This window comes from Musca domestica, unplaced genomic scaffold (genome assembly GCF_030504385.1).
Source record: "Musca domestica strain aabys unplaced genomic scaffold, Musca_domestica.polishedcontigs.V.1.1 19, whole genome shotgun sequence".
In the NCBI taxonomy this organism is placed as follows: Eukaryota; Metazoa; Arthropoda; class Insecta; order Diptera; family Muscidae; genus Musca; species Musca domestica.
In genome coordinates this window covers 6468781-6491673 of record NW_026712245.1, presented here as the reverse complement: position 1 = coordinate 6491673, position 22893 = coordinate 6468781, and the positions used below count along the sequence as shown (strand labels likewise).

Sequence of the window (22893 nt, the reverse complement as noted above, 5' to 3'; positions counted from 1 at the left end):
TAGTCTTAAGGCGTTAAATCACAAGATCTAGGCAGACTATTGACAGGTTCCGAATGTGAAATCCTGTCCTGTGTTAAGCCTGCTGTGTAGCATGTGACACCGTCTTGTTGAAGCTGGATATCATCTCACGGTAGCGGTCACCATTTAAACTTGCCTTACGATTTGCATTTTTAAAGAAGTACGGTCCCGCCCGTCTACAAAACGCAGCAAACTGTGACCTTTGCAGTACTTCTGGCTGATATACACCCTAAAAGTGACAATTCTGCTTGTTTACGTAGCCTTTGAAGCAAATATGAGCTGCCTATAAGATTTCAGAAATGTTCGATGAACTTTCATCACGGTGCACGCATTTTTAAAATAAAATTCAATGATACCCTCCCTGCCCATACCTTTTAGACGATTCAAGGTTAAATCAAAGACCGAATTTAAGATGGATATCAGATATAAGCTCGATGGACTATGAAAAAAGGGGTTTTGTATTAATTATTGCAACATTCGGCCCAAAATAACTGAAATATATAGTCCTTGGTTGTGATTCCATTACTGCAGGTTGTATGAGGAAGAATAGACTGTTACTTTATGTCAAGACAAGAGAATATGCATTTAAGATGAGCCCTAACAACAGAATCTCAATGCTTGCATAAGTTTCGCTAAGGGGCTTAACAAACTATGATCTATAATCTCGGATTTTCAAAACAATTTTCTACGCTACGTTCATCAAGGCGATGACGACTTCAGAGCAGATTATATACCCTGCCCAATTAGTTTGTTGTATATAATCAAACATATTTTGGACTCGATCCACAACAAAGCAAGCAATTGCGTTTACTAGGCCTCCGATCATTTCGTATTAAGTACTGCAATGATTTGTGGGGATCTGAAATTAAAATAAGGCGTACATTTAAAAAAATTTTTATAATCTTGAAACTTTTATTTACCCATCAAATCCCCATTGCCTTGGCCATCTGTTGCTGGTTCATACTTTTGTAAATCTTTTGTTAACATCTTAATATCTTCTATGGCATTGGTGATACTGGATAACTCCTCTTGATTAAAATCTGGAGCTATTTGCTTGCATAAAAGTAACTGACCCAGCACATTACCAAAATTTGTCGGCCTAGAGCGATTTTCTAAAACAATTTTTTTTAGTTAATTATATTAATTTTACATCTACTGTTACGAAAACTTACCATACAACTTACTCATGTCCATGGGTATAATTTGTATGAGACGATAACACTTATATAGTTCGTTGGAAAATAATTCCAGTAATTGGCAAAGTAGTACGGCATGTGAAGTATCCACATCCTCGGTAGAGCTGAAAAACGAGATGAACGGAAAACAATTCTCTATAAAAAACGAATTCTCGTAATGCCGTATATTTATTGTTTGTTGGTGCAGAAATGGATTCGAAAGAAAACACCAATTTCACGGATGTTTTGCAAAATTGTGATTGGAATGTTGGTACTTTTTAGCATTCACTTTTGTATCGACACGCATAAACAGGCCCCTAAAAACTGCATGTAAAAAATGTAGAAAATTATTTCGACAATTTTTTTTTTAAATTTAAAAAATCAGACATGATAACAGCAAAACTTTTTACCACAACCTTAAAAAATTGGCTTCCATTTACAAACCTTTTCATCAAATCAACTATTACTTCATTGGCATGTTTGGATTCTTCCAAACATATATGACGATATTTTCGAATTCTTTCACGTAATTCAGGATTATCTTTTGATTGGCCAACATGGATCAGCATGTCCCGAAATATGGTCAAATGTAAGTTTAAATCCATTATGAGCTAAAATATTTCATATCTAATTTATTATAATTATCATATCTTATTCCGTCCTCCATTGATTACCTTTTGTGGATTTTTGGTTGGTAGAAATATATTGGGAACATATATGGACAGACGATGTGCTATAACCATAGAATTTCGATAGCTTTCATAATGATAACCGTAAACATTGGCCATTGCCATAATATTGAAATAGCAAAGTGATTTTATTTTTCGATGTTTAGAAGGGGACTGAATGCCACAGACTAAAATCATTCAGCCAAGATTGGCCTTTTTTAAAGGACAACACTCTGAATGGCCTGTCTTTGGAATGAATGAAGCTTTTGTATGCAACATAAAGCAAACATTTATTGTATTTTTTTGTTTCATTCATGAAAAGATATGTATGTACTTATATAGATTTTGGGGTGTCTATGTGTGGTGCATTTGGTTCCAGTAATGACTAGCTGGATATTGCTAAAAAAGGTGCATGCATTTTAAAGCATGGCGCAAAAATAAACAATGGACCCATTTTCTATGAATGTCGTTGGCAAAAGATTTGACCCCTTTTTACATTATGTTGGAAATATTTGAATCAAGGAATTAAATAATATTGTATGTTAAATACTTTATAGTGAAAAAATCTCGAACATTTGATAACAACAGTTTTTATAAGCAGTAAATCCAAATTTTAAAACAATTATTTATTCCCAAAAATGATATTAAAGCCAAAAAGTAATGGGTGAAGATACTTATGATCGGATGTAGCATGAAACCCGATTTGGAATTCTTTATATAGCCATATTATGGAAAAACTTGATTTCCTATACACTGTACATACACTCTAGATGGACTTAATTCTAAGTCCAAGGCGGAAGTGTTACTTAAGAAACGGATTCTGCAGTGCTCGCACAGATCCGGTTTTTAAAAAACAACCTTGTTATGAAAAATGTTTTCTCTGCGGCACCCTGTATTGTAATATGTTTTCATTCCATGTTCAGGGATGGAATTTCCCCCTTCCAAATAATCATTTTTCTCATGGCAGCCTCTTTCTCTTTCAAAGACTTTTGTTTCTCCACGTTTTTATTGACAATTTTTTTTCTAACTCTCTTATAAATATATCAACTTTAAATGCTTCCAACTGAAAATGTTGTCTTTTTTCAAGCAATGGGTTAAATGCTGAGTTCCTCAAGAATCTGGTTCTAGCTCTCATAGTTTCATTAAATGAACATTTCCTTTGAACTACTTGGCTTCTGGACAACCACTTCATAACTATAATTCCTTTTTCAATTCCAAAATAGTTTTTGAAGAAAAAATGAATTGTTTTTAAATAAATAAATGAATTCTTAAAAAGTTCCCCAACTAAAGAAGAAGCATAACTAAAATATTTTTATACATCAAGTTCATCAAGCAAAGAAATTTAATAGCGGGAATTCGTTCCTTTTGGTGAACGATGCAATTGAACATTGTGTTATCAATCCCGGTTGAGTTATTGTTGTTCCATTTCAGTGAATGTCCTTTAGTTTTCTTTCGATGAAGGAGCATTGTTTTGAGACAAAAATAAGTGAAATTAAAAGTTATTTAAAACAATAATTAATTAATAATAATAATTTGACCAATAGAATTGAACTGAACAATATTCTAGAAAATAATACTAATTATCTTCAGCTAAGCTCAGTGGCTATTAAGACTCGGCTCTATTTTAAGGCGATTTTTATATTTTTACATATAATAAGCTATTGTAGTTATTTTATTAAATAAGCGTGAATAGTGTACAAACTACAAGTCAATTACAACTTCTCGAATAATTGTGATTTTCTATTAGTATTTAAGTGAAAAAGTTTCCTATTTAAAGGATATCGGATTTTTTCCTTTGCCAGTCAGCACACCCAACCCCCACAAACAACCAAAAGTCGTCATACACATGCATACATACCAACACAAAATAAACAACCTCTCCGTTGTAATTCTATTTGGGGTGAAGTGAATGGACACAAACAAAAAGTCATAAATAAGACAACACCATAAGGATAATTACCAAAATTAAGAAACTATTTGGCAACCAAAACCTACTTTGACATCGATTAAAAAAGGCCAAAGGTGAGGGCGTAAAAAAGGAGACTCACATTTTGATTGCCTTGTTGTGAGTGACCAATTGCTCGTTAGAGGTCGCTAGGGGTGGTACAAGTTGAAAAATATAAACAAACCAAAGTACGTGAAGCAGCAGCAACGAGCAAAGCAAAGTGCCACGCATAAAAACAATTAGAATTATTTCTGCTAAACTGCAAGGTGTTTTGTTTCATGATATTCTACCAACCCAGGTCATTAGTTCAATTGATTAATATACACTAACAGCCATGAGAATACATTTTCGTGAACAATATGGCACCAAAGGTGAAGAGATAATCTATGTTACTCCGGCAGGTGAGTTAGAATAATGAAGAATATTTTTTTGGATTTCGAATATAAATTGGTGTTCTTATTTTCTAGACCAAAAAACCATCGTTCGTGTTCCGCTGAAAAGTGATAAGCTGGTTATACATGAGAAATTCTTCCTATTTCGTTTGTTTCAACAAATCTTTCTGCCTAAAGGTTATCCCGACAGTGTTAGTGATGACTATGCCTCATATCAAATTTGGGATACTGTCCAAGCTTTCTGCAGTACAATATGTGGTATGTAGTAGGACAAGGAAATTTGAAATGTGGAATAAGGTCAATATTTCTGACTTTCTTATTTGTTTTAGGTACGCTTTGCACACATGCCATCCTAAAAGGTTTGGGAGTGGGAAATGAAAACATCAACGCCTATTCAGCCACTGTGGCATGGATATTAAAAGAAGGCAGCGGGCATTTGGGTCGCATTTTATTCTCTTGGTGGAAGGGAGCTCAACTGGATATCGACAGCAAAAAATGGCGTTTACGTGCAGATTTTTTAAATGATCTGGCTATGGGTATTGAGATATATGTGCTTCCAAAATATCCCCATTTAAGTACACAAATATTGTGTGGCACCACTGTACTGAAATCTATCGTTGGTGTGGCTGGTACGTGTGACGGAGCTATAATCAACTCGCTTCTATATCTTAATGATAAAATATTACATTTAAGGTGGAGCAACTAGGGCGGCCCTGACACAACATCATGCTGTGCGTGGCAATTTGGCAGATGTCAACTCAAAGGACAGTTCCCAAGAGACATGTGTTAATTTAGTTGCTTCATTTGTGGGCCTATATTTATTAACTATTATAAAAACACCGGGGTAAGTAAAGCCAATTTCTCCTTTTATATTTTGAATAAAGAATATAAAGGCTTTTTTCTTCGTATTTGAGTCCTGTTACTTACTACATTTATTTAATGCATTCTTTTTAGGGTCTTGTATGGCGTGTTTGCAGTTGTAATTCTGCTACATCTTTATGCCAATTTAAAAGCCGTTAAAGCCATATGTCTGAGGACCTTCAATGAATCGAGATATTTAATAACTTTGGAGGAATTCTTTAGATCAGGGCGCATGCTAACACCACAACAAGTAAGTTAAGATAAATCCAAATTTGAGAAATTTTGTTTTAAAAATATGTTTTTTTTTTAATTAAAAGGTCAACAAACTGGAACGTGTTACTCTGGGTCAAACGGTATCGGTGTCTTTGAACATTCGTTTGGGCCTTTCGATTAAACACTTGGTTGATGAATATCAACATAGTCATATTGTTGATAATATTGTCTCCTCATTTGATCCTCATGAACATTTTATCATTGCCGAGAGTAAAAAATTCCTTGGTGTTTATTTGCACTTTAATACAACGGCTCAGGATGTTCTCAAGGCATATTTCTTTGCGGTTTCCTATCTACAAGATCGCAATCAAATCAAAGAGAAGTATTGGGATATACAAAATAAGTGGCAAGAGTTTCATAATATGGCCCAGCAAGAAGGTATATTTGAAAGATAACAGATTTTATTTTGCAGATTGGGAATTAATAAAAAAATATAAATATAATATTTTGTTCTCTTTCCAGGTTGGGTTACAACACAACATTTATTAATGGTGGATGAGTATCGTCTAAATTGGAAAGCTTAAATATTAGTTCTAATATCTTCAAGAACTGAAAGGTATGTTAACGCCACAGAAAAGGTAACAGTCTTATGTTCTGGTTAATGTTTTTGTTTCATATTATAATTTTATATATATATAGGAAAAGGTTGAGTTGTTATTGAAATTGGTCAATATGTTAATTTGATGGGCTTATCACTGGGTTTTTATAGAGTTCCTATATTTTGATTGTTCCAAATGTTGGGATGGCAAGACCAAATTGATAGGTATTTTGAAGGCTTTAACGGTATATCAACCTTGACATTTTTTAATTTCAATAAGCAGAACACATTCTCGAAAAAATCACTTCACGTTTTTTATTGGCGCGAAACAAGTCCTTTTTCTTTATCGACAGAGCTTGATCGTATTCTACTCAATACTGGTGGCCAACCGAAGGTCCACATTTTGAGCTGACTTCTTAGGCAAGTAAACACGATAATTTTGTTTGTTTACAAACTGCTGAACAACGAATTTTTTTCTCATTGGAGACCACTAAACCTAATTTGGCAGTTCACTACTTTCGGCCAAGCGAAGCCACTCTTTAGCTCTTTTGAGTCTATTTTCTTTCTGTTGCGGTGTAAGTTCTTGCACTTTTTGGAATTTCAATGGCTTTACCCCAAGCTCATTTTTCAATATTTGCCAAATGGAATATTGCGATATGTTCAGCTCACGAGCCATGCTTTACTTTTCGAACCAGTAACGATAGCGATGGTACGAGACACAAAAGATCTATTCACATTTAAAGGCTGGAGTGCTCTAAGGATAGCCACTTTTGGTTTCCCAGCCAAATATAAAAAAATCACACTATCACACTTGAATTACATCACGAATAACTTTTTTTCTTGAAAAGTCTCAGCAAAATGCATGAAATGTACGCTTGTAAACAATATAATGAGCTGTCACTGGAATAATTTTAACAGCTGTCGGGCGAGTGGCTTAGAAATGACAGCATTCTGAAGTTGGTTGCAGTATTTTCATCTTTCTAAATTTTACTTTCGTTTCCTTGAAATTTTTTGGATTTTATATTTTTTTTCTTAGCTCAAAAACAATCTAAATAAACATATCTATTCATCAACAGCTAATTAGAGTTTGGTAGATTCATACATTTTTTTTTGCCTTAGTAAATTTTTTTGTTACTTTGTTTTTTTTTTATTTCAATTTAGATTAGTTGTCTATTTATAAGCGACATTTCTGCCTTAAATTATTCTTATTCTAATTGTATATTACAACTAAGCGTGTCATTTTTAAAGCAATTTATCGAAATAATTTCGTATAGAATAATGTAATTACCATTTAGCCCAGAAATAATAATGAATTCTTGAATAATCTAAGCAATACCACAAATGTATATTTAGAATTAATAGTATATATATCTAGTTTGTAGATTTTGGAGGGTGATGCTATATTCTAGCTCTCCAAAAACATACATATGACTAATGAACAACAAACATGAATCTCATTGAAAAAAAATTTTGGAGTAGACTTTTGAATTAACCAAAACTATATATACACTTTTAAAGATTCCCTATTTTAATATATCCCGAATTTACACATACATACACGAATACTACTTACATACAAAAATTTTGAGAAAAAAAAAACATTTTTTGAAATAAAAAAAGAAAAAGTCATAAAATATTTAGTAATTAAACTTTAGTTCTAGTAACCCAATAAAACATTACAAAAACTTTATGGATAATAACACCAAACATATTCAAATTTTACCATATATACATACAAACAATAATGGCGGCAATTGCATTAATAATAAACGACAATAATTGTTTAAAAGTTGTATCTTCTAGAAACAAACCAAAACCGTATTTTTCTTAGCTATCCAAAATGTTTCCTTCTCCCTCTCTCTCTCATATCAAATTTAAAAAGTACCTGTCAATATTTTATCCTTTTCAATATGCCAATGCCGAACATCAATTATTGTTGGCAAATTGTCGCCACATGTGCTTGTAATCATCGGTAACTCAGTTTAGCGTTTCGCAGACAACATATAGAGAACAAGTATATTAAACAAATAACAAAATTCTATTCCATTCATTTTGAAAGCAACGAATCTAAATTAATTTTATCTTCGCCCATTAACCGTGTGTATATCAAAAGAGCTTATTAGATTAATTATATAAATATTTATGTCTGTACATTTATCAACATTGCAATAATTACAATTTTAACTATGGTTCAAAAAGACAAAAAAAAACAAGAATAACACCTAATGTGCTTCCAGAAGTTAGTCAAAAATCGATATTAAATTCTTGCTTTGTATTGGAATGTGTTAGTGTAGAATGAAAATAATTTCTTGTAGAATCTCCCATTGAGATGATATGGGGTTGAGAGCCTCTCATTTGAAAATACTTCTTTAATTTTATTTTTTCTTGTAAAACTCGGGGAGAACAAAAATATATCAATGCATTTTATTTAAAACATTTGATAAATATTTCATAAGCTTTGGCGGTTCCTGAGCATTAGGTGCCCTTGCAAGACGAAAAATGTCTCGCTTTATATGCTACATTTCGATTTAGTATAAAAAATAAAATTATGCATCTTGGAAGGCTCTCAAATCGGTGTCATCTCAAGCCAGTTGTGTTCGTCAAAACTAAAAATGTGTGTCCATTTGTTGTATTATTCTTATAATTCAGTTTGCACAACTTCTAATGTTATTGTAGCCAGTCTTTATTCAATTTATCAAAAAAATAAGCTTCATGGTGATATTCAGTCTGTTTTTAGCACTAAATAGTCAAAATATATTCTATATAATTTTAGCATTTTAATTTGAAGACAAAATAGTAAAACAATAAAACTTTTAAACGAACAAATTCAATGGTGTGGTCTTTTAAATGTGGAATATGAAAAGGTAATCTCATAATTAACATTAAAAAAATAAAATTCATGTATTTTCGTATAAATTCCCTTTAAAATCAACAAACAAAGTTTTTGAAAAAAGGAATTATTTTACTATGAATTAGGAATCGTGCCGTAAAAACGGGTTAAATCTTGTACCTAATTCTGAAAGCGAAAAACATGATTGAAAGTGCATTGAGAACATAGTATAATAGCTGATTTTATATTTGGTATTTTTGTGTTATCAGTTATCTGTGAATGTTTTCGGAGGGATTAAATCCATGGTAGAAAAATACAGGTAGACGCATCGACGCAGCTGCTGGGACAATGAACTGTCAAACCGACTTTGAAATTAAAAATGTTGAATGAAAAATTGTTGAAAAATGCATATCAAAACAAGCTCCGATTGGGGTTGTATTAGAAAACGTATAAAACTCTACTTATTTTTGACAAAACATTTTAACAATTTTGACATATCCATGTTCCCAAGCGTTGATGCATCTACCTATATTCTTTTACCATGGATTAAATCCATTGATTTTATTCTTAATGATGTGTAAATGGTTGTGGTAAAATGTTCGGTTTGTTTTAAAGCACTTCCAAGATCTGAAGAGCTGGGTACAATCATCGTACAATAAAAAGGTAAGGTAGAGCTACCAGCGGATTACAATTTTTTACTAAGTGTGCCCGAATTCTGCCAATTTTGTATATATATTTATTGTTTCGAAAAAATTAAAACAAAATATTTCCAAAACCAATGATTAGAAGACACGTACATCGCGGATCGCTCTTTAAAGCTATTAACCAGTTTAGTCATAAAATTGAAAGATTGAAGTGTTTGGATCATATTTTGGAGAGAAAAAATCCAGGCATTCATTTTTCGCGCTATTTAATTCATTCTAAAAATGAGAAAAAATATGAAAAAAAATGAAAACATCTTGTTGTATATAATTTTGAATGAGTCTGACAGGAAGCGGGCATAGCCTCAGAGCTGTATTTCTGCAGTTTTACGAAGATGTTATATCTCCTATTGTACCACGGATACAATATTTGTTTTCAACATATCTAACACCTGAAGTTGTTAACTCATATTTAACGTAATTGTGTTATCAGGTTATCCATGAATGTTTAAATGTATCTTGTCAATAATTTAGTTTGTATCACATTACTTCCCATCTCTGAACAGCTGTGTACTTTTTTCAACATACCTAACAGCTGATTTTATCAGCTCGTACTTGATGTTTTTGTGTTATCAGTTACCTGTGAATGTTTGTTCGGTGGTCGTCATTCAAAGAAATTTTGTTTTGTGAGAAAATGCCAATAGATTATAACACATTCAGATTTGTAAACAACAAGAAATTAGATAAATTCTAACACACAAAAAGAAAAGAAAAAAGCGACGGCAATAGTATTCAAATGAAATGACCTCAGATACAGCAGCAGCACCGAATACAAATGAAATGACAAAATGCTGTAACACCTCAGATTGCGGCTATATTGCGGAGTTGAAATCATTCATACGTGATGTCACAAAAGATGCTGTGGCGAATGGCGAAACAGGAGGAGGCGCTGGTACAGGTAACGCAGCGGCAAGTAATGTAGCTGGAAACGGTATTGGCGAGCTGCGTACACGAAACAACAATGAAACTTATCTGGTGAATGAAGCTGATGAGCTACAGGCGGAGGTTGCCATATATGTTTGGCAAAAGTTGTGTAGCTGTCCGGAACACTTTCGCATTGGCTTGAGTCAATTGGTAAAGAAAGAAATTCTATGTGAATTGAATAATACCAAAGTAAGAGAGGATCTGATGGAAACCGGCAAACAACAGAATTCTGCAGATACAGAAGCTAGAATAAAATATTTTGATTTGTTAAAGTTACAGAAATTCATAGGACAACATTTGGATAAAGTACTTATACGCTTATCCGATAACTCCAAGGAAGATGATTTAAAAACATATGCCGATTGCCAGGATTTCAAGAGGAAATCCACCAATTTACAGATTCCACAATGCGCTGCAATGCAAATAAAAAATAAACCCCGAAAAATGGAAGATAGACATGTGTGTTTGCCAAGGTTTGGTGAATTATACGAACTGGAAAATCCCTACAGCTTCTTTGGCGTGTTCGATGGTCATTCGGGTGCATTGGCGGCAACATATGCTGCCAACCAAATGCCGTTTTTAGTGGCAAAGCATTTGAAGGAAATGAAAACTGGTACAGTCTGCCAAACAGAAACCGATCTCTATCGGGATGTACTTGAGGCTAGTTTCTTAAAGGCAGATTCGAATTTTGCTCAAAAGTCTTTGGGAAGTGGTACCACAGCTGTTTGTGCCCTATTGAAATACAATAATAGTAACTTGTCGCCAAATCACTTGTATGTTGCTTGGGTAGGTGATTCCCGTTGTTTGCTTGTGTCACCCACAGTATCGCTGCAGTTAGTAAAGCCGCATAAGCCAGATTCAATGGATGAACGGAAACGCATAGAATCCATTGAGACCGGGGGTGCTGTAGTCTTTGTGCATGGCCAGTGGCGGGTAAATGGAATTATTAATGTTTCGCGCTCAATTGGCGATCATTCGGTTAAGGCGGTTATAGCAGAGCCAGATATTGTAGAAGTGCCACTACAGTCCTCGCATGATTTTTTGATACTGGGATCAGATGGTCTGTGGGACCATGTTGCCGAAACGGATATTGTTAAATGTACATACAAATCTTTGGCCGATAAACAACAGCAATTGGAAGATATTCCCAAGCAATTGATAGAATTGGCTAAAAAAGGTGACTCGCAAGATAATATCACTGTGATGTTGGTTTTATTAAAAGATCGCTCAAATATCGTAGAAAACTATTTAAAATCAGTGGAAAAGTCCACGTAAATGTATATTTTTTAACCAAAAGCGAAAAGAATAGAAACATAATGTATAGAAAATATCTATCACAATCACTTCCAATACCAATTAGGGAAAAATCCACACCTACACACAAAGCTAAGAAAACGCCACCCCAGTTTTGTTGTATATTAGTTTTTTGTGAAAAATAATTACTATTTTACCCATTGTTTTATCTTGTAGTTTTTTGTGTAATACAATTGAATATGGTTACCGCGGACAAGCTTCCCTTGTACACATATTCGTTTCGTTGTAACCGCATTCGAATGTAGATATAAATGCAATATTTATTAGTATTATAATGCTATATAATACATCAATAGCGCCTTAGTTCTTTAAAATGCCTGTTGTATAATTTGTACTCCAATATTTCCATAATTCAAAAAAAGGTTAACAAAAGAAAAAGCTTCAATAACAAATTATTGTGCCTACATAAATAAGTTTACAACAAAAAAGCAACAAATATCCAATATATACAACGACGACACCTATCCAATTTTTGTAACTAATAAAAAATAAATTAAAACTGTTCCACAATTCCTAACAATTTATACACACAACATACAAAATAATTTTTTAAATACAAAACTATATATACATATATCCATGTATTAAAGTTCAAATATTTTTAACAAAAAATACAGTTTTTTTGAAATCAATACAATATATGCCATGTGTTTTATTGTCGATGTAAATAAGTCACTTGTTTGTTTGTTCCCCCAAATGCTCGCGCTTGATAACTTTATTTCATATAACTCTTTATTACAAGGAAAAAAGTATAATGCCCTTTTAAAAGGAAATTAGATTCCAAACTAATTACTAAAGATCCATCTCCGACCATTAGTCCATTTTCCTACCGATTTTTTAATCAAACGTTGACAAAGTTTACTTTGTATATTCTTAAACATATTTTATAGAAAGCGATCAAGATTTTAAAGCTAAAGAATTACGAAATAATGTTCGTATATTATTGAGAGCCTGGTGGTGGAGGATGGTGTCCATCAAAATTACCCATGGTAGGTGGACGCATACTAAAGACACCAGGATGCATTTGTGGTGGAACCGGACCAGCGGGATTATTTAAAACGGGTCGCATGTGGGGCTGTGGAGGAGGTGCATGGTAACCCATTGGATACATTGGTGGTGGTGCATAATTTTGTACTGGTGGCATTTGTGGGTAGCCACCACCACCATAACCATAATTTGGTGGTGGTACCGGGTATTGTTGGGGATAGTAATTTGAATGCCAAGAACTGGGATTATGGTTGCTGGGCCGATTCATTTGTTGTTGATGGCGTTGTTGGTGATACGGAGATTGATGGCGGGGAGGACGATTATATGAGTTTTGATTATTTGATCCCTGTCCTGATTCTCCTCTACGGTTTTGGTTTCTTTGTTGCCTTGTATGCTTTGGTCTAGATGCAGAAGATGAATGTTCTTCCTCCTCATCCCCCGTTTCCATAGTACGGGCTTTCTTTTCCGGATCATCACAGTCGGTTGGTTTGTTACGATTACGCAATTGCCTCCTAGCCAATTGTTCCTGTTCGTCATCAGAGTAATCAAGAAATCTTGGCGGTGGTTCTATATCATTTTCCCACGAAGCGTCGGATCCTTTAACATTCATTAGGCTTGATAATATAATAAATTGTGTGTACTGTGTCTTAGGGGCCACATACACTGTATCGCCAACTTTTATATTTTTCTCATTAATATCCTTGTTGGTATTGAAACGTACACAATACAACGGATCTGCCACCTGGCCCAATACATCAAATACTTCTCCCAAAACACGTTGTCCCTTGTCCAAAAACAACACAGTGTCCAAATCCAATAAAACAGAATTTGGCAAGGCACTTACTAATACCAACTGATCGACAACTGAATGAATTTTTCCCAATTCTATGCACTCGTCTTCTGGCACGGTGATCTGTAATTCGTGTATGGGCGGTAGATCTTCCAGTAATAGTTCTCCCTTGGCTCTTATTTTCTGTTTCGGTTTTCGCCTGTTTTCCCCTTTGGAGTTTTCGTCATCCTCATCTTCTTCGTCCTCATCGTCTACTTCCATGCGTTTTTCAATTTTCTTACGCAAGTTTTCAAAACATTCAACATCCGAATCACTGCTACTGGAATCTGAATCGGTATCAGAATCAATTTCAACAACTTTATTACGATAGTCTTGATTCGCAGGCAATGGTACCTCCACAACGGAGTCTGTGTCGGAATCTTCATTACCAGAGGCATATTGGGCTAACAGACTCAAACCAGTGGTAGATGTTGTAGCGGATGGTTCTTTCTCGATGGCTGATGGTTCTTTCTCGGCTTGGGTTTCTTCAGAAGTTTCAGTAACACTAACTTCGGAGACAATTTTGGAACTCGATTCATCAGAAGGAACATTGTGATTAGCTGAATTGGTAATATCTTCTTCCATATTTTCAGTTAGTCCTTCTACAGTATTTTCATCCACATTATTCTTTGTAGTCTCATCAACCGCCTTATTTACATCTTCATTATTTGCATGTGTTTGGGTGTCAACATTGTCAGAAGCACATGGTTCAACAGGCTCTTTGATTGGTTGAGCATCTGATCCAAGTTTAGTTCCATTATCAGTTTCAGGCACTACTTCTGTTCCAGTAGACAGTACTTCTACGCTAAGTATTGTTACTGGATCACAAGGTTTCTTTACATCCTCTTCCGTATCGTGGTTGTCATGTTTTTCTTCTCCACCTACTGAGATAACATATTTTATATTTTTCTTGAGTTTTTTTTTTATTTAAACTTAAAATTACCTGCCTGATTTCCAGAATCTACTTCTTTGGATTTATCTTGGGTTTCCGAATTTTCCATCATTTACCAATTAAGCATCCAATCGTGTAGTTCCTGTAGTTTATAACGTATTTCCAAACAAACAAAAAACAACGTGCTTAAACAGACAACAAAGCGGAGCGAATTTTTCGACGGCGGTAGCACATCTTGAAGAAAAAGCCAAGACGCCGCAACAGATGTTTGTTCTACTGAACTAGGGATCTTTAAGTCGATTTATTCTAATCGGCCGATTGGACTATGGTTATCGGTATATTTTTTTATAAATGGTCCATTGACACGTTGACGAGAGATTAAGGTTCCAACAGAATGATCGCGTTGAACTATTCAGTCCGTTAAATATTATATATAAGAAAGGACAGGAAGACGCTGTGCATCGATATGCTAGTCTACACCCTGTTCTTGTTTAATGATAATATTAGACGTAAAATAGCTCAACAGTCTCATTCCGTTTGGTCCGTTAATATATTGTTACGAATATAACTTTAGATTTAAGTTAATTTAGATGAATTCCGTTAATTTAAGAATTTGAATTGTAACGTAAATTTCTACTACGCAGTTTATTTGAATAACTCCACAACAACAACTACTGTATAGATTTTTCTACATCCTTCCATTTCCTCTTTCATTTTCTATTTTGTTGCTGACGTACAATTCTTGTTAAACGTCATCATTGATGATCGCTTAATTCCTCTTTCTTTGTTACCCCCTCGCCTGTGTATGTGTTGTTGTTATTGTTCACTCAATGTAAGTTTGTATGTGTTCGTTGCATTGGTAGATTGTTCGTAATCTAGGCGTTACCAGATCGTCTAGAAACTTCTGTAGCGACAGGCGAGGCTCATATAAATAGGGGAAATGGAAAGGCAGTTAGTCAGTTATGAATCAGATCGCGAATTGAAACCGTCGAGTAAAGTAAAGTGCCAAGTAAAGTTGTGTGAATAAAATCATTGTAATAATCGTAATCCGAAAGAACCCGCGTTTTATTTGGTACGAGCTGTATTGGGAAATAAAACAACGTCTACACGGGATTAAGTAAAATCCAAGAACGTAACAATTGGTGTCGGAAGTGAGATTACGATAATACTACGATGAAGTTTAAGGATCTACGAGTGGAAGACTTGAAGAAGGAACTTAATAAATTGGAATTGTCCTCTACTGGCAACAAGGCTGAACTACAAAAACGTCTGTTGGATGAGTTCGAGCGCCGTGGTATGAACATCGATACATATGAGTTTGACAGTAAGGATGAAGTGGATTTATCGGAAATGGGCGAATCCAACGGTGGGGAAGTCTCGTCAGTAGCTGCCAGGGGTGACGATTTCAGAGAAATGCTAGCCAAAATGTTTGAGGAAAATTTCAGAAGGTTCGAAGAAAATTCAAGAATAACGAACGAGAAACTCGAGTACAGAAGTTATTGGAAGGAGAATGGAAACCGTGGAGGTCCAAATTAAAGAGTTGGATAAGAAAGTGCAGTCGGTTGACGAGAAATTTCTGTCCCACGACCATAGGGTTATAAATCTGGAGAAGAAAATTTCGGAACTGGAAATCAAAGGTGGTCCGGTGCGAGTTCTTGATAACACACTAAAAATCAAACCTCCTGTATTCGACGGCTCTACGTCATTCAATGTTCTCAAGTTACAGTTCGAGACAGTGGCTTCTAGAAATTCGTGGAACGACAGCGACAAAGCGGTTGCACTACTTCTGGCATTGAAGGGCAGTGCTGCTGATGTTATACAGAGTATTCCTGTCGCTTCTAGAAACAACTATGAAGATATTATTGCTGCACTGGAACGTAAGTACAGTGGCGAACATAAACGAAACATCTACCTTTTGGAATTAAGGGGAAGAGTACAGAGGGCAAACGAGACGTTACAAGACTTTGCAGCTGAGGTGGAACGTTTGGTGCTAATGACGTATCCAGGAGAGGATCACCCATTGCTGGACCGTATGAAAATCGAAACCTTTGTGAATGGCATACGTGACCCTGAGATTAAGTATGCAACATATGCGTCACCAAAAGCATCATTTTCCGAAACTGTGTCGTTTGCCCTTGCCCAAGAGACGGCAAGAATAGTTGTTAAGCCCCAGACCCACAAGATTCGCCAACTGGAGACCGAAGGTTGCGAACCCAAATCTCTCGTTAACTCGATCGAAGATGCCATGAGGCGGGTAATAGAAGAGACAAAGTTAGTTGGGATGACTAAGCCCAGGGTTAGATGCTACAACTGCGATAAAGCAGGTCATATTGCGCGCGAATGCAGAGCTAAGCGCAAACGATCCAGGTCATCGTCACCACCTCCAACGAAAGATGGTAGAAGAATGGCCCAACAGTCCACCAATGAAACTAAACTAAATCGAGCCAGTCCAGCGGGGCATGAACTGGCTCCCATCGACGATGGCCCCACAATCTCCATAGCAATAGTACAACAGGAAAGTCACAACCTAACAACAACTGGGTACATCAATGGTGATAAGCGAGTTCTGACGTTAGATACTGGCGCATCAAAGTCCATCGTAAGATCAGATCTGGTAAAGGGAAAAATAACGCAACTTAATGGAGTCAGACTGCGCACAGCAACGGGGGAGCCCGCGGCAGTACACGGCAAGATTACCCTGAGACTAACTATTGCCAATAAATCGGAGAATTACGAGTTTATAGTTGCCGATATCGTAGACGAAGTGATAATAGGCGCAGATTTTATGATTGCCTTTGGTATCAATCTGGATATGAAAGAACGTGTGATGACCTGGTCTAACGTCGAAATTCCGTTAAACGTGGGCTACGATGAAAGTACACCCATTAGACGTCTGACCACGAACCATCCAGAGATAATACCGCCCTGTGCCGAAGCAATAATATGGGTACCAATGAATGGAGATTGTGGAGCCGAGAAGTTGTGGGTGGTGGAACCAGCAGAAAACAGAAACAGTAACATCCTAATAGCGAATGCCCTGGTGAAAAGCAACAAGGACGGATTAATTCCTGTTAGAGTTTTGAACCTGTCAAACAAGCAAGAGCAAATTTGCCAATTTTCCGATGTTGGACAATGCACACCAGCTGAAGCTGTAGTTAATTTGGAAACTAGCACCGAAAAGCCAGCTGCCATGGAGAAGAAGCACCTCGACGGCTACATAAAAGAGTGGACACACCAATTATCACCTTCCGAGAGGAACAAGGCTAAGCAGCTATTAAGGAAATATGCCTCTACCTTTGCGTTGACAAAAGAGCACCAAGGAAGAACATCAGTGGTGAAGCATGAAATCAATACAGCAGACGCGAGACCCATTAAACAGCCTCCAAGAAGTGTTCCCCTGGCAAAAAGAGACGAGGTTCAGAAGCTGATAAGTGAAATGGAAAAGAGTGGTGTAATAGAACCATCGTCAAGTCCATGGTGCTCCCCAGTGGTCTTGGTCAAGAAGAAAGACGGAAGCACCCGATTTTGTGTGGACTACAGAAAGTTGAATGATGTCACCAAGAAAGACAGCTATCCGCTCCCAAGAATCGACGACACATTGGACACATTAGCCGTGACGTCATGGTTCTCCACCCTCGACCTGCAGAGTGGGTACTGGCAAGTAGAGATCGCCGAGAAAGATAAGGAGAAAACAGCGTTTGGCGTAAATGGGGGTCTCTGGCAGTTCAATGTCATGCCATTCGGACTCTGCAACGCCCCGGCTACATTTGAAAGGCTGATGGAGCGTGTGTTAAAAGGGCTGCAGTGGAAGTCGTGCCTCATATACCTGGATGACATCATAGTCATGGGACGCAACTTCGACGAACACATCAAGAACTTAAAGGATGTTCTACAGCAGCTTTCGTCTTCAGGCCTCAAGCTGAACCCAAAGAAGTGCAGTCTCTTCCAACGAGAGGTGAAGTTCCTGGGGCACCACGTGACGCCGGAGGGCATATCGACGGATAAGGAGAAAATTCAAGCCGTCAGAGATTGGCCGCAGCCCCGAAATCTCCACGAGCTGCGAAGCTTTCTGGGTCTCTGCACATACTACCGTCGATTTGTCCAAAATTTTGCCAACATCGCCGCCTGTCTACACCGTTTGACGCAAAAAGGCCAGAGGTTTCAGTGGGGCAACGACCAGGAGGAGGCATTCAGAAAGCTCAAAGACATGCTATGCAGAGCCCCCATTTTGGCATACCCTATACCTGGCGGCAAGTTTGTCCTGGACACAGACGCAAGTGCGTGCGGCATCGGTGGCGTCCTTTCCCAGGAAATCGACGGACAGGAAAAAGTCATCGGGTACTACAGCCGGACATTGTCGAAACCTGAGAGGAATTACTGTGTGACGAGGAGAGAGCTGCTTGCTGTCCTTGAGTGCGTTAAACACTTCCACAAATACCTATATGGCCAGCATTTCCTGCTGAGGACCGACCACGCTGCTCTCCAATGTTTGCTGCAGTTTAAGAATCCGGAAGGTCAACTAGCCCGTTGGATCGAGAGGCTCCAGAGTTATGACTTCAGAATCGAGCACAGAAAAGGCGGAAAACACGGTAATGCTGATGCCCTGTCTCGTCGGCCATGCAAAGTAGAATGCAAGCACTGCTCAAAGGCTGAGAATAAAGAGAATATCGTTGATGTCCGACTATTGCAATTTGAGTCGGGTGAAGATTGGTCGACGGAACAACGAAGAGATCCCATTCTGGGCAAAGTAATTTCGGCCATAGAAACGGGCAAACGACCTAGTAGCAAAGAAATTACCTCCGAAAGCCCTCTTTTAAAATCCTATTGGGCCCAGTGGGACAGTCTACTTATAATAGATGGTTGCCTATATCGCAAATGGGAAAGTGAGGACGGTAAATCTCACCGGAACTTGATCGTCGTCCCAGACTCCAAAATAAGAGATGTCTTGTCGGAGTTTCATGATGGGCCAAGTGGAGGACATCTTGGCATAGCAAAAACCGCTGAAAAGGTAAAGCAGAGATTCTACTGGGTCGGCTGTCAAAAATCCATTGCCGACTGGATCGCCAATTGTGAAAGGTGCATAAGAGCTAAAGGTCCAACACGGAAGAGTCGAGGCTACATGCAGCAGTATAATTCAGGAGCCCCTTTTGAAAGAATCGCAATGGATGTAGCTGGACCGTTCCCAACAAGCGACTCTGGGAACCGGTATGTCTTAGTGGTCATGGATTACTTCAGTAAATGGCCAGAGGTTTATGCTATCCCAAATCAAGAAGCCAGGACAATTGTGGATGTGTTCAGCAGAAATTGGATTTGTCGCTATGGTGTTCCATCTGAGGTTCATTCCGATCAAGGGAGGAATTTTGAATCAGCGATCTTCAAGGAAATGTGTGACTCCTACGGAATCAAGAAAACCAGAACGACGCCCCTACATCCACAATCAGATGGCATGGTGGAAAGATTCAATCGCACCTTGGAAGAACATCTACGGAAAGTGGTGGACAGTGGCCAACGAGACTGGGATGAGCATATTCCCAAGTTTTTACTGGCTTATAGATCGGCCATTCATGATTCCACATCCCGGACCCCAGCCAAAGTTCTGTTCGGAAATGAATTAAAGCTACCTGGCGATTTGATATTCGGTGCTACCCCAAACGACGATGTGAACCAAGATGAAGACAGTCAAAACTCTTTTAGTAAAGTCCACGATGCAGTCCGACATCGAATAAAAATGGTTAGCAACCGCATGAAGGCAAGGTACGATCGAGCGGCAAATACCGATGGGTTTCAAGAAGGGCAACTGGTACTATTGTTCAACCCACAACGAAAGAAAGGACTATGCCCCAAATTACAAACGCACTGGGAAGGACCCTACAAGATTGTCACGAAAATAAATGACGTCGTTTATCGCATCCAGAGGAGCGACAGTCCCAGGTTGAAGATGAAAGTTGTACATTTGGAGCGGCTGACCCCCTACGGAACGGGAACTGTGCCTATTCGGGACGAACAGGCTTAAGCGGGGGGCAATGTTACGAATATAACTTTAGATTTAAGTTAATTTAGATGAATTCCGTTAATTTAAGAATTTGAATTGTAACGTAAATTTCTACTACGCAGTTTATTTGAATAACTCCACAACAACAACTACTGTATAGATTTTTCTACATCCTTCCATTTCCTCTTTCATTTTCTATTTTGTTGCTGACGTACAATTCTTGTTAAACGTCATCATTGATGATCGCTTAATTCCTCTTTCTTTGTTACCCCCTCGCCTGTGTATGTGTTGTTGTTATTGTTCACTCAATGTAAGTTTGTATGTGTTCGTTGCATTGGTAGATTGTTCGTAATCTAGGCGTTACCAGATCGTCTAGAAACTTCTGTAGCGACAGGCGAGGCTCATATAAATAGGGGAAATGGAAAGGCAGTTAGTCAGTTATGAATCAGATCGCGAATTGAAACCGTCGAGTAAAGTAAAGTGCCAAGTAAAGTTGTGTGAATAAAATCATTGTAATAATCGTAATCCGAAAGAACCCGCGTTTTATTTGGTACGAGCTGTATTGGGAAATAAAACAACGTCTACACGGGATTAAGTAAAATCCAAGAACGTAACAATATGGATTAAATGTAATGCCGCGTTTTCATCATCTCAAAATCTACACAGTATTACGCACCCAGTATTCGCCAATAAGCATTGCTCCTTGATATTACATATTCGTGGGATATGTATTCAAATCCCTCTGTTTATCCAATTATTTGTTTTTATGATTTTATTTTCTGAGAATTTTACAAAAACGATATTTTTTGTATAAAACTTATATTATATCCAGAGGCAGCGGTTCTGTATTTACTAAAACTCAAATCATCTATATGATACATTTACAATCAACCACTCACTGGAAGACTATTATTGGCAGCATTCGCGGCGTTTGCCTTTTGTTCTTCTTTATAACCAGTTTGTGATAAATGCTTAACAATATCAACCCAATTCCAACCGCGAGGACGTTCACCTTTGTTGTCAGTTCTTTCCCATTGTCGGCGTTTCTGTGCTTTGGTTAGTTGCTCCTTTTTTACTTCCTTCTTTTGAGTGTCTGTATTGTCCGATATTTGAATTGCACTAACACCAACCTTTTCCAGGTCGATTGATTGGGTGGCCACATGTTCGGGTTGTTCACTTGTTAATTCATCTAAACGTTCTTTGAGGCACTCGAATAAAGTATATGTCATACCACAGCCTAGCCACTGTTCGCCCTCTTCCTTGAGGACACCTTGGATTTTTTGTTTGACAGCAGGAATTCTGTAAGGAATATTAGGTATTAGTATATTATTTGATCTAAATAGTTAGCATTGACATTGCACTTACAAATTTCTATTGTAAAATGTATCCATATTTATGGCTGGGAGTTCATTTGGATAGTTTTCGCCCCATTTAATTTCCACCAGAAACGATTTGAAGTTGTCTTCCTCACCATACTTGTACTGAAATGTTGTCGGATCGATTTCTTTAAACGCCTCATCACCTTCATAGATAGACTGCAAGGCTTCCCGCTCATCGGTTTGTAGCTCTAATGTTTCTGACATTTCTTCAATTCCATGCAATAAATTTAATTAATTATGCGGGATTTGTTTGGTTACATCAAAAAGGCAAAAACGCGATGAAAGAATTCACCCAGATTACAAAGCTCCATTTGAACACCGCCGCCGTGAAAAGAGAAACAAAGCGGGAATAGAGAATAAGAATGGAAATCAAAACAAAACAACGATTAAATGCAGAGATCTAAAGACCGAAATGATAGGTTAAGGGTTGTAGAAGCGCAATTTTCGTTATGAAACAGATGGGATGTTCACTGAATGAATGAGGGAACCGTTTGGAGTCGTTCTGGAATGAACGGAATAGAACTTTAAAACTTCAATTGAAGCAAATTGCTCTGTAATAGACAAAATTTTCGTCATTATTCATTTGCAATTTGAATAATTGTCTCAGAAAAGTTCTAAACAGTGGCTAGAGTATCAAGCCAGTATCTATTTGATAAGTGATTTAAACCTGTATGCCAAAACGAAAAGGTAAAGGCAAGAATACATAAGATGATTTTTTAACCAATATTGTCCATTGTAAAGTTGGGTTAACCAACTGGATGTGGATTAAAATTGTCATGACCATTACTTATACTTTAAAAAAAAAAACATATTAAAGTAGGCCAATACTGCAAAAAGTTCTAACATATAAATGGCATAAATGTATTTATTTTTCAAAACAAAAATATTTTTCTGCGAACAACCTATTTTAGGCTTTTTACATCCGAAAAATCACCAGCCACAAATTTATTGATTGAATGATGGTTTTGTGTTCACACCATCATTCAAGGAATCCACCAAATCTGACATGTAACCAACATGTTATTTAGATTGCCAATTCCTTTGATTAGAAGTTATATATAACGCTTAACTTGGGTTCGGTGTAAAAGAAATCCTGCAGGAAATGTCCACCAAATTCTTTTTGAGACAGTAACCCCTGATTTAGTTCCCTTTTGAATTTGCCTATTGGATTTATA

General features: G+C 37.0%; 6 protein-coding genes across 8 annotated transcripts; 3 read left to right on the top strand and 3 right to left on the bottom strand.

The window, feature by feature from the left end:
- Positions 1–640: 640 nt before the first annotated feature.
- Positions 641–2032, bottom strand: LOC101900546 (uncharacterized). Its single transcript, XM_005181640.3, has 5 exons — positions 1868–2032; positions 1638–1804; positions 1191–1318; positions 939–1130; positions 641–877 (listed from the first exon to the last, which is right to left on the bottom strand). Exons 1-5 carry the CDS (start codon positions 1985–1987, stop codon positions 780–782), a joined length of 705 nt encoding a protein of 234 aa, XP_005181697.3. The 5' UTR covers positions 1988–2032; the 3' UTR covers positions 641–779.
- A 1275-nt stretch (positions 2033–3307) lies between these two features.
- On the top strand, positions 3308–8577 carry LOC101897679 (RUS family member 1). 2 transcript variants are annotated; one of them, XR_002194407.2, is made up of 8 exons: positions 3308–4207; positions 4274–4456; positions 4528–4827; positions 4892–5042; positions 5153–5309; positions 5377–5710; positions 5795–5910; positions 7032–8577. XR_002194407.2 is itself a non-coding variant. In XM_005181621.4 (7 exons), exons 1-7 carry the CDS (start codon positions 4141–4143, stop codon positions 5854–5856), a joined length of 1254 nt encoding a protein of 417 aa, XP_005181678.1. In that variant the 5' UTR covers positions 3308–4140; the 3' UTR covers positions 5857–8577. The 2 variants fall into 2 exon arrangements, 1 of the variants encoding a protein (XP_005181678.1); XM_005181621.4 differs by having other exon boundaries at positions 5795–8577.
- A 1437-nt stretch (positions 8578–10014) lies between these two features.
- On the top strand, positions 10015–12132 carry LOC101897850 (protein phosphatase 1F). The gene has a single exon (XM_059121193.1). It carries the CDS (start codon positions 10143–10145, stop codon positions 11598–11600), a length of 1458 nt encoding a protein of 485 aa, XP_058977176.1. The 5' UTR covers positions 10015–10142; the 3' UTR covers positions 11601–12132.
- Positions 12133–12496: 364 nt separating this feature from the next.
- Positions 12497–14566, bottom strand: LOC101900722 (H/ACA ribonucleoprotein complex non-core subunit NAF1). 2 transcript variants are annotated; one of them, XM_011293423.3, is made up of 2 exons: positions 14399–14566; positions 12497–14336 (listed from the first exon to the last, which is right to left on the bottom strand). In XM_011293423.3, the coding sequence occupies exons 1-2, from the start codon at positions 14457–14459 to the stop codon at positions 12580–12582; spliced, it is 1818 nt and encodes a 605-aa protein (XP_011291725.2). In that variant the 5' UTR covers positions 14460–14566; the 3' UTR covers positions 12497–12579. The 2 variants fall into 2 exon arrangements, with proteins under 2 accessions (XP_011291725.2, XP_005181698.2); XM_005181641.4 differs by having other exon boundaries at positions 12497–14339; positions 14399–14565.
- Positions 14567–16751: 2185 nt separating this feature from the next.
- On the top strand, positions 16752–21032 carry LOC131802038 (uncharacterized). The gene is made up of 3 exons (XM_059121382.1): positions 16752–17361; positions 17491–17798; positions 21006–21032. Exons 1-3 carry the CDS (start codon positions 16752–16754, stop codon positions 21030–21032), a joined length of 945 nt encoding a protein of 314 aa, XP_058977365.1.
- Positions 21033–21084: 52 nt separating this feature from the next.
- On the bottom strand, positions 21085–22079 carry LOC101898137 (RWD domain-containing protein 4). The gene is made up of 2 exons (XM_005181624.4): positions 21705–22079; positions 21085–21638 (listed from the first exon to the last, which is right to left on the bottom strand). Exons 1-2 carry the CDS (start codon positions 21920–21922, stop codon positions 21227–21229), a joined length of 630 nt encoding a protein of 209 aa, XP_005181681.2. The 5' UTR covers positions 21923–22079; the 3' UTR covers positions 21085–21226.
- Between the last annotated feature and the right edge of the window lie 814 nt (positions 22080–22893).